Source organism: Athene noctua, chromosome 1 (assembly GCF_965140245.1).
Source record: "Athene noctua chromosome 1, bAthNoc1.hap1.1, whole genome shotgun sequence".
Lineage (NCBI taxonomy): Eukaryota > Metazoa > Chordata > Aves > Strigiformes > Strigidae > Athene > Athene noctua.
Genome location: NC_134037.1, coordinates 98,078,856 through 98,098,104, shown reverse-complemented (window position 1 = coordinate 98,098,104; position 19,249 = coordinate 98,078,856). Strand labels below are relative to the sequence as shown.

Below are 19,249 nucleotides of genomic sequence, written 5' to 3'. Positions count from 1 at the left end.
GTGGACCATCAACGTAGCCTCCTGTGGGACCGTGCTCTCCACTGGAATTCCCCGTCAAGTGATCGCACGCTCATCGTACATAAGGCTGTGGTGGCTGGAAGCATCCCCAGTCATGCTGAATGTAATCAGGACAGCTGCTTTCTGCCCGTTGGTACAGCAGTGGCACTCTGCAAGTCCCGAATAGGTGGGTTATGGGCTGGGGAGGAGAGAGCGATCAAAACTAATTGGAATCTGACCCTAAGAGAAGCTTGCCAATAGGTGTAATGCCTGTCTGGCACGTGCCTTTTGCAGCTCCACCAAGGACCAAGTAAAGCAACATTTGGCTTTTGGAGATGATTGGTAGCCTCCTTCCAAACTGCGGCTGGTTAGCAGATTCTGTTTTCCCAACTCTGAGGCTTGTTGCAGAATCCCAGGAATGTTCCTGCTCTTCAGATATCCCAAAATAACTGCTCTAAGCTGTCCTTGGGGAAAAGCAATCCTTAGAGCAGCCTCCTAACTCAAATTTTTGTGTTGAAGCAGCTGAACTTGAGGGAGAGAACTTGTCTCTGCCTCTAGTCACTGGCTCCCACAGGAGAAATGAGCATTTTGGATGCTCACATTAGTAAGTTTGTGTGTCAGCTCGCTCACTGTCCAAGGAATCGCAAACACCTTGTTCTCCTCTGTTTGCTGCAGAAACCCCCATCCCCCACTGCCGTCGTCCCTGCAAATCCACTAGTTAGCTGGCAGCTTCGGTAGCACAGCCATCAGAGCAAATCCCTGGCTGTGCAGCAGGATCAGGCTCCTGAGCACCAGTCAGGAGCTGACAGAGTTGTTTTGCCGCTCTCTTCCTCTGCAGTTGCCAGGCTTCCTTCCTCCATCCAGGGGAGACAGTGGAGCCATCACAAACAAGGTGATAAGTGATTCTCTGGCACCAAAGCCATCACTTAGATCCTATGAGTGGCCATTTCCTCTCCTGGGGGAACTGCGCATTTCCCTCATCAGTGAGAGATCAGACCCGCTGGGGTGGCTGGGGTCATTGGAAGGAGCAAATCTGATCCACTGGCAGAGCAGAGATTTCAGTCCATTAGCCAGAGGGCTGGTGCTCTGCTTCTCAGAGGTGGATTATCCCGGTTTCCAGGGAATCTGTAGCTCCTGTTTATCTGTGCCAAGCGCTTGAGTTCCTCTGTTGTGGTAAGTTATTCTCCATGTCCCTGAGGTGCTCATTACCACATTATTCAGTCTCTGTTTACGTAACGTTAGAAACCAAAATAAATTCCTGAAAGACAAAACTCCCCAGCTCTTCTCTGATCCCTTCTCTGAAGTGTGTGTAACACCTTATGAGAGAAGAACCTGATACATTTCTTAAACCCCCCCGAGTTCGTGGGGTGGTTCAGTCATCTCTGGAGAATAAAACTTGTATCCAGGCCTAAGATTGTCCTTGGCCTGATCTCTCCCTGCAGCAGGTGCCTCTCCACTGAGCTCCAACTGGATCTTCCAGAAGATTGCTAGCTTTAGTTGCGGTTTCCCATCCACAGCCCTCGAGATATCACTGCATCTCTACTAATCAGTATTGTCCTCATGCTGTGCTTTGCTCTGAGATTGAATTAAAGCCTAGAAATTGTAGTAGTCAAGTTGGTCTACAGCAGAACTCATAAATGCTATTTCAGAAAGTGCTCAGGGAACTGTCAGAAGGGAGATGGCGTGGAATGACTATCCCCTTTATACTTCAACCTTCAAACACTGTTTTTCAGTCAAGGAAAACGGTTATAATTAGTTTAAATTCTGTGCTATTTAGGCTGCCTGATATCGCACCAAAGACAGGACAGAGTGGTAGACTATAGTAATATATAAAATAGCATGTATCACAATAGCGGCATACATTGCCTCCTGGTACTTAAGACACCGCTGCAAAAAACAGGGGGATGGGAACTAGCAAGACTTCCAGGTTTTTAGCAAGCAGTCCTGATACACTGAGCTGGCCACAGTCAGGGGAAGGAACCAGAAGTCCCTTCTAGCCAACCAAATGGGGAACATGAAACATCACAGCTCTCCAGTGTCTCTGGAGCTTCCATTTACACTGACTGATGTTATGTGCAGTATTTATCAAAAGTCTTAAATTATTTATCTTCTCAATGAGTTTCTTCATTCTCTTTTGAGCAGATAACAGAAAATACTATCAGTAATTCAGCAAAATCTCTTTGTGCATGGAGGTTCATGATTTATAGGCGATTTTATGTTAAGAGACTATATTGAATTACTCGAGTGTGTCCAAAGAAGGGCAACGAAGTTGGTGCAGGGTCTGGAGCACAGGTCGTAGGAGGAGCGGCTGAGGGAACTGGGGGTGTTTAGTCTGGAGAAGAGGAGGCTGAGGGGAGACCTCATCGCCCTCTACAGAGATGGGGATGAGTCTCTTTAACCAAGTAACAGGCGACAGGACAAGAGGTAATGGCCTCAAGTTGTGCCAGGGAAGGTTTAGACTGGATGTTAGGAAGCATTTCTTTACAGAACGGGTTGTTAGGCGTTGGAATGGGCTGCCCAGGGAGGTGGTGGAGTCCCCATCCCTGGAGGGGTTTCAAGAATCAGGCTGACATAGCGCTGAGGGATATGGTGTAGTTGAGAACAGTCAGTGTTAGGTTAATGGTTGGACTGGATGATCTTCAAGGTCTTTTCCAACCTAGATGATTCTGTGATTCTGTAAGGAAACATGCTCTTTGTGGGATCAGAGGCACCGGAGCAGAGGCCAGAGCGCTGACTTGACCACAGCAGTGCATTCCTGCCCGGCTCAGTCTGTGTCTCCCAGCAGCTCAGCTAGCTTAGCCCTCAGCTGTGATACTGCACTCTGAGGCTCCCGCTGTAGTTGTGTGAAGGATGTCATTAATAATATGCTATCCCAGAGACTGCCAGTAGTGCAAAACTAAGCAAATTAAGATTTTTAAAATATCTCAGCTCTCCTTTCAGAAGACATCTGCTGTAATCTACATTGGCATGCTGTGTGCTTCTATCAGCCATGTCTTTGCTGCACTACACCCTTCCTCAGAGACACAGTAAAGGTGGCGCTTGCTCTGGCAATTAGTTCTATGGGACTGAGGTTTACAGAGACCCTTGGCAGCGCTGAAGCTGTCTGTTATCCCCTGTTCATGACTCATACGTTCAGGCAAGATTTATTGTGTACAGAGAGGAGAAGATAACATGCATGGGAAATGTGCACATCAGCCCCTCCTTTGTTGCAAAGCAGTGCATTAAAAACTGGGGAAAGATCCAGCATTGGCACTAGAGGAAACCTAAGCAGACAAAAATTCCCCGTTCCTGAGCCACAGCACGCTGTAGGCACTCGGATTAATTGTGTGTCCAAGCCTTAAGCCTAGACATTCCCCAGATATATGCAGCAACATCTTGTTATGTACAACAGAATATAGGCACCTGATTACTATCAAAACAGTGGCAGAGCTGCCTGGGCACAAGAGGCAAGTTCTCAACTCCCCTCAGCCTGAGAACACTTAAACCCAGGAGTTCTGTTTCCCAGAGCTTGTCCCTTGACCCTGTCCCTGCTCTCTGAATCGTTCTTAAGTAATGGCAGATTATTCAATGTGAAATGCATTAGCAGCCAGTGAAGCGCAGCAACCCCTTTCTAGTCTCTAGTCAAGGGCTTTAATCAGCAGGTTAGCTGCCACTCTTCAGCACCCTGCATGTATGCTGCGTGCCTTTTCTGTCTGTCATTGCTGATGCTGATCAGTCTTGATTCTGCATGTATTTTGAGACAGTTGTATCTATCTAAGCTGAATCTCACTAATTCAACAAGGCTTTCTGCCAGAGAAGCAGGTTCAGTGCATAACAGAATTGGGACCTTAAGTTATAAATTATGTATTCTAAATTACTATTTATTATTAGTTTGGGACCTTCTCTTAGTGCATGTTTTTACAGACAACACCATGAGCTTGAGTCCTAGTTGAAGCCACTGTGTGCTCTACTGCAACATTACTATGACAACTGCTAAGATCAGGGCTGGGAGAAATCTTGCCTTCCCTAGGAAAACAGAGTGCGAAACAAATGCTGCATTTAGTTAGGACTCAAACATGTGGTCGAGGCATCCTTGTCGGTTTCCTTGCTTGCTGCTTCATCTCCAGGTAGGTCTCAGCAAAGCAAGAGCTATCAAGAGAATATTCAGCATGCAGCAAACAATTCTGCTTTGAATGAAGCTTAAGTGACGGCAATTCAACAAGGCAGAAAAACTCTTGGTTCTCCCTAGGCTTGTATGAGCCTCCCTGTGAAGAGATCAGAGCCTCCTGGTTTGAAATGCTGCCTTAGGGTTTGCTTTTTATGTCAATAAATGTTTTATCACATTTAAGCTTCAAACACGGTACAAACATCCCTGCTAACATTTGATGAACTCAAATAGAGACAGCAAGCCTGGGCAGAGGGCAGCATGCAGCATGGCACAGTGCTCCCCTTCGGCGGGGGGGGGGGGGCTTGCCCTGGCCTCGGGGGGGGGTCGGGGGGGGGGGGGCTTGCCCTGGCCTCGAGGGGGGGTCGGGGCAAGATGGTGCCTTTGCAGTTATACGCTGCCTTGAAAAATGCATTGGCAGGCTAAGGAAGACGACGATCCTCTCATTCGGTCTTCACCACTTTTGAGCTTTTCTTTCTTTTGCTTGTTTTTCTCTCCCTGCCAAAGCTACCTGGGTATGGTTGGTAAAGCATATCCATGTGTCCAGGTCTGTGGTGGGCTTAAGACGTCTCTGTCTTCATGCTCAGCTAGCCTGTCTCTCCCAATACCTCCTTGCAGTCTCATTTCTTCTCTTCCCTCACACTGATCTCTAGCGCACGAAGATGCTGCAGTGAAGTTTAAGCAGCAATCTGCTGCTAGGCTCTGGTGCCTGCAGTACCAGAGCTGAAACCTCTGGGTTGAACCTGCTGAGTTGAAACCCACAGGCAGTGCACAAGTACTAGCAGATCATGATGCAAACTCGGCTTTTTGCTTTTCCCAGGACTTGACAGTTCCCCCCCTCCAGTACTGTTCCTTCGTTTTTCCTTTCCACATGCTGCATTTTGCAGCAGCCCTGCCTGCCTTCCCTCTCCTCCTCTCTCCTTCCCCTCCTCTGTGTTATCAAATGCAGCAGTTCAGCGTCACCGACTGACAGGGGATGCAGCAGCTTCAGCGGAGGAGATGGAGAGGGGGAAGGAAGAGAAGGAAAAGCTGCTGTCAACAAAAGAGGCAGCAGAAACACTGAAGGATGAACTTTACTCCAGAAGTGGATCCCAGTCACCCTTTGTTAGGGCAGCAAATTAGGATACCATTTCTAACTCAGTGTGTTTGTCGAGCAGATCCTGAGTGCTCCATGTATTCCTACAGTGTATTTTCAGAGAACAAAGCTCAGCTGTATAGCTTGGGTTCGCCACAACCTGGACTGAATCAGCAAAATAGATGATTAGCTACACCACATACTGCCAGCCACTGCATGGCTAAGTAACAGCACACCAAAACTCACTTAACTGTTTACAGCTTAAAAAAAATCCTGGCTCCTCAGAAATGCAAAGGTCAGGAATGTAGGGGGAAAGAATCACAGAGCAATTGGCTAGTTACATGTCTGTCTTTATTTTAGGAGACCTAGAACTTCCAGGGTTAATCTTTGCCATTTTCCAAAAGAACTCTCAGATATTTCATGGTTTATGCAACAGATTTTGCTTACAACTTACTCTGATTGCTAAATAATTACAGAAGCGTATGTTGCCCTGTAGCAGTGCGGATTTTTCTGTTACATGAGACTGTTATCACCAAGTGCCAAATGCATCTTGAAAGGCTTTTTGTAGGGTTCTGCTGAATAAGCACAGTTTTGAACGAGCACTTTTCTGCAGCATGCCCTAATCTTGCCAGCTGCTGATTACCCTCCTACTAACCACTAGTGACATGTCCGTATTATAGATTGGAGTAGACAGTAAGGATACCCCATTTACCTTGAAATTAATTAAATAATACACTAACAGAAGCTCAACAGCAAAGTCTAATTTATTCTGGAAACTTCTTAGGGTATTAGACAATAATGGGCGAAAATGATCTGCTCAGCTGGGAAAAGCATCAGGGACAGTTTCACTTTGGAATATGAGTTGCATGAAAAGAGAGAACTTGCATTTAAAGTAATTATTAAAATAAATTTGTAAATCATTGATAGAGTCTAGTCCACCTAGAGAGATTCTCCCAAGAATTAGATGACCATGAAAACAAATCAAAAAACAATCTTCCAGGAATGAAATAAAATGGTTTTTTAGACTTCTCTTTCCAATGCAAGCCCCAAAGGAAAGGACAAGTAAATAAATCCATGCCACCCTAGTGAAAGGAGACAAGGATGCCAAGACTCAGGATAGTTCTCTGCAGCTCATCAGGTGTTTGAACTAAACATTTGCAAAGGAAGTTTTGACTTTCATTACTAAAAATAACTCCAGCTTGTACATGAGGCTCATTTCTTAGTCTTCCATAATATCTTTTCTGCACTACTTTCTGGGAATTTTATGAGCTAACGACTTTTAAGGAGGTTTTTGTCAAACTTTAGGGAAATAAAGGCACCAATCAGAAATTTCTCAACCTTCTGACGTGGGACTTAAACTCGCTTTATTAGTAGAAATTGAAAAAAAGTCACTTTTGCTCATCTAATTTAAATTGAAATATGGCTCTCCTATTCTGAAACAAAAACAGCCTCACTCAAGCATCAACTACTAAGTATCACATCACTAAAGGCAAGGGAGTCCAATCCAGTGTCACTATAGAAGTGGTTTAGGTTTTGTTCATTTTGTTTGAGGGCAAGTTCAAAAATACCTTTGAAAAAGCTTCTCATATGCATCCCCTGTCCCCTGAATTTAAAAACAATAAATTCAGGAGTCCAGCTGCCAGCATGAGGCACCCTAAATTGGCAAACTGAATTCACTATCTCCCCTCTGCCTTCATGCACCACTAGACTGTCCAAGCTTCACTGAGCCACAGCCCTTCACCTCAAATGAATTTCTTCCAGTGCTTTCAGCGACATCTTCTACAGTCTGGCTTGAAAAAACACAACCTTCATTACTCTGCCTCTGTTTACAAGATACAAAGTACGTCTTCAGACCTAAAGAAAAAAATTAAATTAATCTGCGTGAGTTACCCTCGGCCTTCACTGAGTGAGTGAGTTAGCATCCATGCACTGTACAGCTGTATAAATGGGAGGAGCACATGAAATGCCAGGACAGGCCTGGTGCAAGCCCTAGCAACATGCTGCCCACAGGAGCTTGAAAGCAAAATTATTCCTACGCACCTTTCGGTTCCGTTTGGGGTTTTTTACTATTTATAATATGCTTGAGTTTAAAAAGAAGCTTGTCCTCATTGCTCCTTAGGGCCTGACTTGGTACCAACAACACTGGCAAAGGAGACCATACTTGGATGTACTCACCATCTTTGGGAGGAAAATAACTGGGCAAAACCACAAGTGCCAGTGCTAGCCAGGAGGTGACAAAGGAGTGAGGCTACCTTGTACACCGGTTTCTGCATTAGTTTGGCAAAAGCACAAATAAAACCAAGGAAAGACAACAAAACCCAGCCTCACCCTCCATCTTCGGGAATAAGAGGATGAAACCCTTAATCACATTCGTGCTTGCATTTATACTAATTGCTCATCTTCCTGAGATCTGACTTTATGAAATTATGCATGCACACCAAGCAGATGAGTTTCCATAGAAACTCAGGAACTGAACTTTCATTAGAAAAATCTTTTTTAAAAAAAAAATCTTCCAGATAAAAATGCAAATTGCCTGTCAGTGGGTGGCTTTCTGAATTTTTTTTTTTTTTTTCTTTTGCACTGTAGGCAGATTCCAGCTGGACCTACATAGCAACAACATGCAGGCATTGTTTATAGCAAGCCAGACTCTATGGGGAAATAAGAAATTCAGTAGCAAGGAGAAGCTCTCAAGTGCAGATACCTCAGGGAAACAAAAACCTAAAGTGCTCAGTGCTGCATCTTTGTGAGGCTTGGCAATTGTACTGCCTCCAGCTCTCAGAAAATGCTTGTGGTTTGCAAGGGGCAGGGTGGGGAGGAGGAGAGATAGGAAACCCAAAGCAAGAAACTCTCCTGCATTCAGAATTAATGATGTTCAACCTGTCCTTTAAACATCCAGCAGCGTATTTCTGCCGGTTCAGTTAAGCCTCACTGGAAGGGCTGACACCATCTGTCACAGCTCACTGGGCAAAGGAGCAGGTCTCTGTGCTGGGGTTTGGGAAAACTGGCGGGTCCTGGGTTGGAGAGCAGGTTGGCCACACCCCAACCTCCACTTGGGCTGAGGCCTGAAGCTCAGCACATCTTGCCCATACCACATGGAAGTCCAGGCACATGGGCAAGAAGGCAGCCTTGGATCTAACAGTCATGCATGTAAGCAGGGGGGCTGGCCAGAATCTTTACCTCCTTTAGCAAATATTTCCTCCTGTGTTTCTTCCCAAAAACATAGAACAGTTTTTTCACTCATGCAGTATACTGCAGCATCAACAAGAGGCTATCCTCTGGCTTTGGGGAGCCTGAGATCACCCTTTCTGAGGGTTCACAGGTGTTTTTTCAGCTAAACCGGTGTGCTTGAAAGCTCTGAATCCTGATGAGCAAATGTTCACGTGTGCTGCACTTAGTGGTGGGCATCAGCTTCAGCATCTCCCCCAGATGAACACAGTACCTGGGGTTTGCGTACAGCCTCCTCCCAGTGCTGCAAACCCGCTGCAAGGACCTCGAGCAGAGTCACAATAAATGCAGCGGCTCTGCACTGGGGAGCGGTGGCAGGGGAAGCCACGCTGGCCTCTGGTCCTTCACCAGCATGGGTGCTGGGGCAGACAAGGGAGCTGTGCTGCACGAGCAGTTTACGATGAGGTGGATTTCACTGCAGCATTGTTGAGAGGCGCGAGATGTCAGCCAGGGAGGGAATTCCCCTCCTCATTGGAGAGGGGTGACAGGCAGCAGCTGCATGGACTCGCTGGCCCCTGTGCCTCTGGGGCCAGCAGCCCTCCAGAGCATCGAGAGGCTTGATGCTGCTTAGTGTCAGGGTGAGGACAGCAATGGGTCCCCAGCCACCAGAGAGCACAGTCAGCTCTGTTCGGTCAGCCCAACAGGAAGAGTTTTTAGGAAGAATGGTTTTGTGGTTGAGGACAAACTTGAGCTGAGATAGCTCCTGTCTATTCTTGGCTTAGCAGCAGATTTGCTATGGCCACACTACTTGCCCTTTCTATGCCTCATTATCCCTGCCAAGCGGGTGACTCAAATTATAATTGCACAAATTCCTTCCAGTCTGTCATTACGTGCCTGTGGTCATCTCCGGGCAGCTACCTCCAGAGGAACCAGCCTGTCCCATCGGGGTACCTCTGTGCCACCTGTGCCTGCTTGCAAGGGGACAGTAAGATTATGCCCCATTGCCTTGCCATTTTCCAACAGAGAGAGAAACCTGAAGAAAAAACATCCCCACTGCATCTCTAAATAATCAGATCTGATACTGAGATGATTATTCAGGTCAAGATTATGGGCAAGAAAGGGGCACTGAAACTTTTCACAGTAGTGCTGATACTTGGTTAAATGGGTGTTTCTTAATTTTTCTCTCAGGCAAAGCAGTGTGTTGCTGTAGGTATTAGTACTATAACTGACTATAGGGTCTTAGTCATGCTGATGCATCCTACGTCTAATGGCACTTTTGGAAGAGCAAACAAGGCAAAGGAAAAATCTTCACTGCTTCCAAAAGCATCACCATTCTTTTATCAGAAATTTACTTGGGTTCTAGTTGCAGGAGATTACAGGTTTCTTACGTCTTCATATCAACTACAGGCAATTAGACACATTAAAGGTGAAGGTGATGCTTTTCTTTATATATATTCATCCACGTGCTACTTTTAGTCCCAGGCAAAGCATGAAGTCAGGCAGTCATCTCACTTTCCAACATTTCCGTGGGTGAGTGCAGGCAGAGGCCATGCAGAGCTTGGCAGGTGACAGGAAAACGCTTCTTCCACAGGCCACACCTGGGTAAAACTAGTGGGAGATTCATCCTGGTCTGTGCACCTTCAGGAGGAAGCAGAAAAATGCCACTAATGTGTTGTGGCCTGCAAAGCCCATGTGACCATCTGGGCTCCTTGTGGTTGACTGCTGTATAATTAAAAGGGAGCCTGGCTCATTAGATGCTTTGTGGGTTCAGATGCATCCATGCAAGCCCTATAGGAAAACATGTTCTTCCTACCACTTCTTTCATCCTCCCCCTCCTGTTCCTTCCAGATGGTTACACCCACTTGTGTCTTTTCTTACCCTAAGGACAGCTTTTTAAACAAGGTTCCTCCATCCTTCTCCTCCCCCACACTGCTTTAGGATCTACATTGGAGTGCAGAAGGACAGAGGGCCCCATGCTGTTACATACAGCCTGCCCCTAGAAGGCTGGAAGGGCACCGTGTCCCTCTAGACCCATGTGTTAAGAAGAAGGATCTTTCTGTATGGTCAGAATATGTAGGAGCTGAAAGACTTTACCTCAGCCTCAGCTGGATGTTCCAGATGTGCAAGAGTTCAATTTAGAACCTGGGTATAATTTCCTGGGGATCAGAAGCCAGTGTAACCTACTCAAGGAGAGAGGGAAGCGTTAAAGGGCCTGTAGCCTTTCTGCTATATAGCACCAGTATACACTCTCCAGTAACATGCAGTAGGAGTGCTTGCAGCACTGTATCAGTCTCTCCTTAAAAAAATATATTTTCACAATTATTTTTTTAAGTTACACATCACAATCAAAAAAATCAGAGCGTAACAGCTGATGGCTTCTCTTCTCCAGAAATAGGTGGAGTTCCCCCCCACAGGACTCCTGCGCCTGCACTCGTACATCCACCCAGCTTGCTGGAAGCTCGGGGTGCTCCATTTCTTCCTCTGTTTTGTGCTGTTCTTAACTGCTCGTCACTTGTTTGTTGACAGGGCCTGGTGCTGAGCAGACTTGGGCGGAGGGACCTGGCCCAGAAAGTCCTCAGAGATGCCATCCGGATCCAGACCACCAGTCACAGGGCCTGGAACAGCCTTGGGGAGGTCTTGCAAGCTCAGGGGAAAAACGAAGCAGCCATCGAATGCTTCCTCACCGCTCTGGACCTTGAATCCAGCAGTCCTGTCATCCCGTTCACTGTCATACCCAGGGAGCTCTGAAGCTTTGCCCTGCAGCTAAGCACGTTCATTCTGTGGACAGACACCAAAACCAAACGAATAAAGAAAAAGCCCAACAGAAAAGTGCCATTGTAACCTGGAAGTGGGCAAGATAATTCCAGGGCGGGGCTTGGGTCTGCATGCTTAGCTGAGACAAGCCTAACTGTAGAAGAATTTGCAATAGGCAGAAATAGAGAATGCCTTTTTCTTCACAGGTGCCTGACTAACCTCCTGTTAAAGTTAATAGCAAGGCTTATTTCAGAGTGTTGGTTCAAGGTGACTGTAGAAAGATTATGCTAGAGTACAGCTGTTGAAAGCACTTGCACCTTTCAATTTTCATTAAAGATAAAAACCCCAAGCCCTGAATTAAAGCCCAGACCTGCTCTAAACAGGAGTAAATGCACCAACTAACTTGACCAAGTTGTGCTTAAATATGTGGCTATCTCCACACAGATCTGACAAGATAGGAGTGACAAATCATATATACATGCAGTATATACCGTTTACAAAATTATTTCAGCTATTTTGATAATCCTTTTTCCTGCCTTGCTCTTATATACTGCATATGCTCACTATATTTAGTGTGGCGCTTGCCTAGAGCAATTTAAATTAAAAATACTTTTTTTTTAAAAGCTGCTATTGCAGTATGATTCACAAAAGCAGAAAGACCAAAGACCAAATCAGTTCACAGTTGAACTAGTATTAAAAACATATATATGTATCTCCAGTTACATATTTATTGAAAGGCCTTACATGAAGTAGCCACTTAAAAACTCTGAGCTTCATTCTTATTAAAGAAACTGTTACGTCACTTTTAGTGAAGAATATAGTGATTACCAGTATATAGTGACTGAACTCTGTGCTCTACTGCATTTTCATTCCTGGCACAAAACATTTTCATATCCATCTTTTTATGATACAGAAGATGGCAGCAGTCTTTTAAGGGAAAGTACACTTAAGGCTGTATGTGTATATATGAATTACTTCTTTCTTAAAACCAAATCTTCGGCTTATCTGTAGAATTTTCACATTAGAGGTACGGAGTTGAGCCTTCAGCAGTGCAGGATCATTTTACGTATTGTATCAGATGTGAGTGAAGAGTTCCTAATCCACACAGCCGCCTCATGGCTGGCACAGCTGGAGCAGGGGACACGGCTGGCACACGCCCTGCTAAGCTGCTCCTTAGCTGAGCTTGGCCTCCCCCGGGCAGAGGGCAATGAGGCAGAGCTGTGCCATGCTGTCACATGACACACGAGAGCCAGACCAGTCCCAAGATGAAGATGATGCAGAAATGAGCTGCAGGCACTTTGCTACACAAAAGGTTGGGGCTCTGTGCCTGTTTCTGTCCAAAGAAGATTTGTGACTATTTCATAAGTAGGTTTGCACTGAAACACACTTTGTATTATAATTCTGCCCAGTATTGTGATCCACAGCTAGTTCGTTCCAGAAATAATAATATCCTCAGGCAATAAACGAGGAGGGGTTATTTCTTAAAGAGCCTGAGGCTCTGGCAGCAGGCTTGAAGTCAGCGTTGTTTACAATTATTTGGAAACCTGCAGGCTAACGGAGAGGTGAGCCCCTCATGCTGCTCTCAGACCACACCAGAGCTCCTGCCCCCGCAGCCTCCCCTCAAGGCGCCTATGTGTGAGGATGTACACTGCCCTCAGGTTTCGCTCAGCAGCCTGTTGCACTCCCAAGCCAGTATTTTTATTTTTTATCATTAAGTTGTGCTGGAGCAATAGCTCAGTTTATTCATCTGTTGACCAAGGGATCTGGAGTGAAAGCAGCCCAGCTGTGAGGTGTGCTCAGCCCATGAGGTCTCTGGCTTTCCAGTGCCACACAGGCACCAAAACCCAGCTTTTTAGGCCAGAGGCAGGTTCCCAAGGAGACAGTGTTACCCGGCCACATTTCTCATTGCACCAGCAGCAGAGGAAGGAGTAGGTGTTAAAGTACCAGAATTAAATGAGTTTCATGAAGACAAAAAGACGCAGCAGAGGCCCATTTTGCTGTGAAGGATGCGGTGAAGTCGGCTTGCGCTGCACTGCAGGTGGGAGAGGGGGAAGGGGAGGGAGAGAGATGTCATTATTGACATAATACATAAATTGTTACCCAGGTGTTTTAAACCCAGTTCCACGGTCAGATGCAATCTGACAATAGACTTAAGTAGATATAGATAGATAGATAGATAGATATTCCAATATTTGTTCTGCTCCACAGTTCTCGGGGTGGGAGCAAGCCTTCTGTGTAAGACACAAAAAAAGAGTTGGCGTGGTCCGACATCACCGCTTGCTTGTACAACGTATATCTGTAAAGTGCTGCCATAGCAACCTCTGTGTGCCGGACAGCTATTTGAGTACAAGCTATGCAACTACCTCTGCGGCTGAGGAACTGCTTTAAGAGGTCTGTAACATAGCTGGTCTGTGACCTGGCAGGAGGGTGCCTGTTTCCCAGGAGCAGCTGAAAAGCAAACACTCACAGACTCATTTATTTCTGCATGAGTGGCTTGTAAACAGTCACCAGCCCGTCACATTTTTTGCCACCAGGCAGACTTCATCTTGGTGATAATCCGACTTGCCACAGCAGTCATCTTCCTAGGAGAGGCGCAAATGTGCATGCGTAGTTTGAATGCATCAACCAGTCGGATGTTGCCGGGGTGGTCCCATGTTTGTCATGTGCATTAATGAGTGTTACTGGCATTGGAGTTCCAGTCCTAAGAGCCTCTGCTCCAGGTGTGGCAAGGAAGACATACACGAGTAAATGCCACCAGCATCAGTAGGAATTGCAAGGGTAATGTACCCTCCACCAGCACGGCACAGCACAGCCCCAACAACAATTGCAGACAAAGTACTTTACATGCATACTGGACTCAATCCAAGACCTGCTACATGCTCCCCAGAGGATCCGAAGCACCCGTTGGCTGGAGGGCTGTTACATTGCCCTGAAATGCTGTGTACAGTGCAGGAAAGAGGGAGGTTTGTTGCAGACTTTCAAGTATTTGGGGAGTAAATCTTCCAGCTGCATTTGTCATTAGTGCTCACCAAAACAGAAGCCTTCCCGAATTTACATGCTACCTCTGCAGCATGGATTTTGTTCATACTTCCAGGTACAGCAAAGCAAAGACAACTACTTCAGACAAGCCTATGTATTATAGTCTTTGTTTAGATTGCAACGTTGATAAATCTAATAGATTTGCTTCCCTGAGCTCAGTAAGTAATGCTTCGTTGTATAGCAGGGAGCCTGGCACGCTCAATGCTCAGGGTTTGAGGCTAAGAACGTAAGGTTTACATCCCATCCCTTGTATGACTATTACAAATGATCATGATTAATGGTAGTTTGGGGAACAATGAGCGAAATGGTAATTTGCAGGTTTTAGCACTGACTTTGAGTCCAGCAGAGTTTTCTCATTAGTTTAGAAAGAGGAAGAGAAAGAAGGCATCGTTGCCTAAAGGATCCAGATAGACACCCAGGTTCCTCTCATTTCACCACAAGGTTATTTTCCTCTGTGTTGGCAGGGTGCATACAAAAGAAAAATAATTAGCCTCTCTTTTTTCTGTTGCACAGTAAACGGGTAGTATTTGCTGTTGCCTTTGACCAACAAGAAGGTTTTTCTATTGTAACAAAAATTACTCTGCCTCCAGGATAACAGAAGGAGAAGCCCAACAGGCCAGGGAACAAGTCCCCTCCCTGCCTTACCCCGTGTAGTCTCTCATTAGCTCCACGGGAGTTGTTGGTAGTTACGAGCATTTGCTCCAGCTGAGGATCTGCCCACTGGTGTCCTCATTCTGCACAGGGAGTACAACAGAGCTGCCATATTCTTGCACTGCACAAGTACGCCAGTCCGTTTCTATTGGTAACAGTTCATGCTACTGATTATCACAATGCTTCAGAAGTGCTAATTATCTTTTCTTAGTAATGACTAATAAATCCAAATGGAGAACAGTCCTGGAGGGTGTTTACTTTAAAATTCACTGGCTGGGTACCAAAGTAGGCACAGCACTGACTGCTGCAGTTTGAATTACAGTTCTTTTTTCAAAAAAATGTTCCATTTTCAGAGAATCTTGGTGAAGAGAGTGTTTGGTTAGTTTCTATTTCATTTTAATGACAGCAGAGTGGGAAACAATCCTTTTTAGTGAAAAGAGATCACTGCCGTGATAATTTTTCAGCCAAACCAACCGAGGTTTGATAGATGCAATTCAGCCTAGGAGAGGAAGGCTTCCCAGAGCAACCGCGTTGCAGTGATAATTGCCTCTGACAGCATTGTATTACGGGCATATTTGACAATTATGCAACGCGCATGTGTAGCTGAGACGTCTCTCCCTCCCCCAGCATGTCATGTATTTGGCTAAGGAGAGCTGCTTTATGCCCAAAGGGACAACTGCGGTGCCCTCTGGGTGCCCGTCAGCATTGTCCTGGTGCTGGCTCTCACCTGTGAGGTGGCTGCTGCCACCAGCCACATGGTCTTGTTTGCCAGCACCCCCTTGCTTGTGCTGGTTTAACCAACCCTCTGACCGTTCCCTAAGCCTGGCTCCAGGCGACGGTCTCCCTACTGTTAAGTTGTTGTTCAGTGCCGCAGGATATCAGTGCGTGGTCACCTTAAGAGTTATTTTCTTAGAAATGAGAAGCTGGAACTTACATCAGTTTGGTGATGTTGGTGGGAGGGGGGGTAACGACTGACTCAGCAACTGCTGAGATGCTTCCTTCAACGTTGCCTTTAATGAACTGGCTCATGCCCTCAGCCCCAGCAAACCAACACAGGTTCCCAAGTAAGGGGATGCTAAAAGATTCAGCTTGTTTCCCCAGAGAAACACATGGCAGTCCGTAGCTAAAACCACTGACAGGGACATGACCCTGCACCGTTGCAGAGCATCCTGTCATTATACAAGTAAGAACCTCCCCGAGCTGATGCTCAGTTTTCACATGTATGAGCATTTCCTACCCACCACTTGAATACTGTTAACACGGTTGTCGGAATAGGTTTTCCATGTAACTTCACTTTTTTTGCATTGTAAGATGTTTTCACCAGACAAATAAAATTGACCCTGTGAAAAACAAAAATTGCTCCTCATATTTCCTGCCAATTTCAGTACTTAATATATTCATGCCACAGATACTTCAAGCATTATGAAAAAAACATTTGTTATATTAAGTGGAACCTAGTGTGCCTAGCAAGTTACCAGTTGCAAAGGGTATTTTGGCCTACACCCTGTAGTTCATGGGAAAAACGAGAGTGAGCATGCAAGCAGAGTGGTTTCAGAGAGGAACACAGCCAGGAAAAAGGAGTAATGTAGCCTCAGATGTTTGGATTCATGGAGATTTAAGCAAGCATCATGCTTTTCTTGTGCTTCTTCCAGTAAAAATAAACAAAGGTAGTGTGAGAAACTCTAACATCGAGGTAATATACAAAATACTATGCCATCAAGTTTAGGGACTCACTGTATTTTGTCCACAATGCTATTAATCACCTTTTTGCTACAAACAGTTACTCCTGTGGTTATTTGGAAATAAAATGTCTCCATTCAAGAGCTTCCAGAGCATTCCTTGCATTTACACATTAATCTTTTGGGCAAGCTTCAGGAGGGCCATCTTAAAAAGCCAGCCCCTTAGTTTCATAGTCAAATGAGATTAAGGACAGGGTATTTGAAGAGCATTTATTCATAAGTGTGGCTACACTCATATTCAGTGTAACTCAAGCAGAATGGGGTTCCTCTGTGGCAATAACAGAATTAAGTCCTTCAGCTGTTAGTACAAAGTCTTAAAGACTGGAAATCAAAGCGAACAAAATACTATCTCTGACTTTTCCCTCTCTTTCCCATGATACAGAGAGGAAGTGAAACAGTGGTGTGGGGTTTCTGTGAGGAATGGAGGGTGGGAAAAGGCTGCCGTAGCCCCTCTGAGCAGGAGCCCAACTGGAGGTATAGAACTGAATCCCAATAAAAACAGGAGAATTTCTTACTCTAGACCACTAGGCTTTGCTTCCAACCCAGTGCTGGTACATTGCCTGTTATCCTTGCTTCATCACACAGATGTTTAATATTCCCTTTCTGTTTAAATGGGATGGAAATAAACCTTTTAGACCCTCATTTTTGCTGGAGGAGCTCCAGATGATTTGGGTACTCTCCACCCTTAATTCAGAATCACTTCTTCCCTTGCAGAGAACCAAGTTATATTACAGTGGTAATTTTGACATGAGACTCTTGGAAAGGTCATTAAGAATAATTTCATCATTTTAAATAATTTAGTATATATTTATATAGTTTTTAATAATTGATTCATACCTCTGCTTCCGTCTTTCTGCTGCAGAATGGGTAAAACCAACTCGGATACCTACAGTATATTCTTGCCTCGTGTGAAGGCAAGATATTTAGCAGTCCCATAAACAGCAAGGGGAGAGATGAGATGTGTTGCTGCTGCCCATATACTCACTTCCATGACAGTCTCTGGCTGTCAGGTTTTTGTGGAGTCACCAAAGCCGCGGTGTTGACTTTGTCTGTGTTTAACCACATTCCCTGGGAGATGTCACATGCCAGTCAGATATGCCTGAACCAGTCTTTGAAGCAAAGGAAAAATACACATAACCTACTGATCTTTGAAGACTGGTGTTAGAGAAAGTAGACTGAGGTATGACTGTCTTATTCCGTTGCCATTAGCAGTCACTACAGCATGTAACTGAACTGTGGCTGTCAGGCCAGTTTCCTGTGCTATGTTGTCTCCAAAACGAAGAGCAACATCTCACCGCCAAAGACATCCCCACAGGTCCACCAACTGAAGAGCAAGATCCAAAGTTTTTCTCAGTGCTACAAGTTAAGTAAATGTTGAATTATGGAGGAAAAAAGCCTTACAGGCCTCTCTGAACCTTAATTTTGCCTCTCCCCTGCGCCATAGCCACAGTCCAGCCTGAGAGCACAGGCCTTAGCCCCTTATACAGCATGCTTACGGCAATTGCCAGTCCTGCACCCAGCTCTCGTTGCCTCTCAAAGGACAGCGTGGTGGTCCTCAAAGCAGAAGATTCATTCCATTATGTATGAAAAGTCAGGCATTTTTTTATAATGCAGTTGCTTACGATAATTGGGTCTGGGAGCAGGGCTGTTTGTGAATTAATCAGCAATAAACATTCCTGTATTTTGTTGTTCTGTGAGAGGATCTGACATAGGCAGCGCAAGTTTGCAATGCCACGTACTGTTTCAGAAGGATGGGAGTTCAAGGATATAATGATTTTCTGGTCAGTGGAGGTTAGAGGTGATTTTGTGCTCAGTGTAAATGGCATTGTCTGGCAGAGACAATTAGCAAATGAAGCGCTGCCTCACCAGAGGCTTTGCAGCCTTGGAGGCTCTTCTTCTACGCTGACAACAAATAGAAATCTGAGATGGTATCTCGGGTTTCCAAAACAGGAAGCTGCTAAGCCCAGCAAGTGAGCAATTCATTTCCCAGTTACAATGATGCTGTTCTTGTAGCTCCTCGGAGGGTACAGAAGTGTTTTTCAAAGGGTAGCAAGGGAGGTATTTCATCCTCATTTTTCACCAGATTGGAAACCCAAGTCTGAGCTCAGAGAGGGGCAGTTTTCTGCACAGAACTGGTTGAATTATTATGACTCGGGTTTGGTTCCTTCCTGCAGTCTGCCTCCCACCCATGACTACCGTGCCCTAGTCACAGCATGGTGCAGTCCTACTTCAACTCCCTTTTTTTCAGGTTTCTTCTGTGGAGGGAGAGCTAAGGGAAGTTTCCACTCATTATATTAATGCAGTATATATGACTTCCATAAATCAGCAGAGTGGCCCACATTAGACACATGTTGGTGCAACTACAAGATACAGAAAGGTACAGGTACCTCTGTACAAGTGGTCCAGGTCTAGCCTTGGAGTGCTACTGTGTCAAGGGGAGAAGACTTATCACAACTGAAGCTCTTATTTATGAATTTCTTCTGTTTTCCTGTCATCCCCTCTTGGGTATTTGAAAAGCACTTTCCATTCAGCCAGCTACCCGAGAAGTAATAAACTGAAAAAAATTTGTTTCAAGCTACATTCCAAAGGAAAACTTCAGAGATTTTCAACTAAATAAAGAGCTTAAAAAATAAAACCAAACCAACAAAATATTGTTCTGACAGGAGTCCTCAAGTAGTATCTTCA

General features: G+C 45.3%; 1 protein-coding gene across 4 annotated transcripts in view; it reads left to right on the top strand.

Annotated features, from left to right (window-relative positions):
• The window catches only part of TTC7A (tetratricopeptide repeat domain 7A), a 210,366-nt gene that overhangs the window by 167,305 nt on the left and 23,812 nt on the right, over positions 1-19,249 (top strand). For 3 of the 4 annotated variants that reach the window (XM_074897068.1, XM_074897066.1, XM_074897067.1), the window contains one exon: positions 10,908-16,160. The exons of the other annotated variant lie outside the window; for it this stretch is intronic. In XM_074897068.1, coding sequence (XP_074753169.1) covers positions 10,908-11,129 — 222 coding nt within the window. In that variant the 3' untranslated portion in view covers positions 11,130-16,160. Of the gene's footprint in view, positions 1-10,907; positions 16,161-19,249 lie in introns of those variants that run through there. 4 annotated transcript variants of the gene reach the window in all.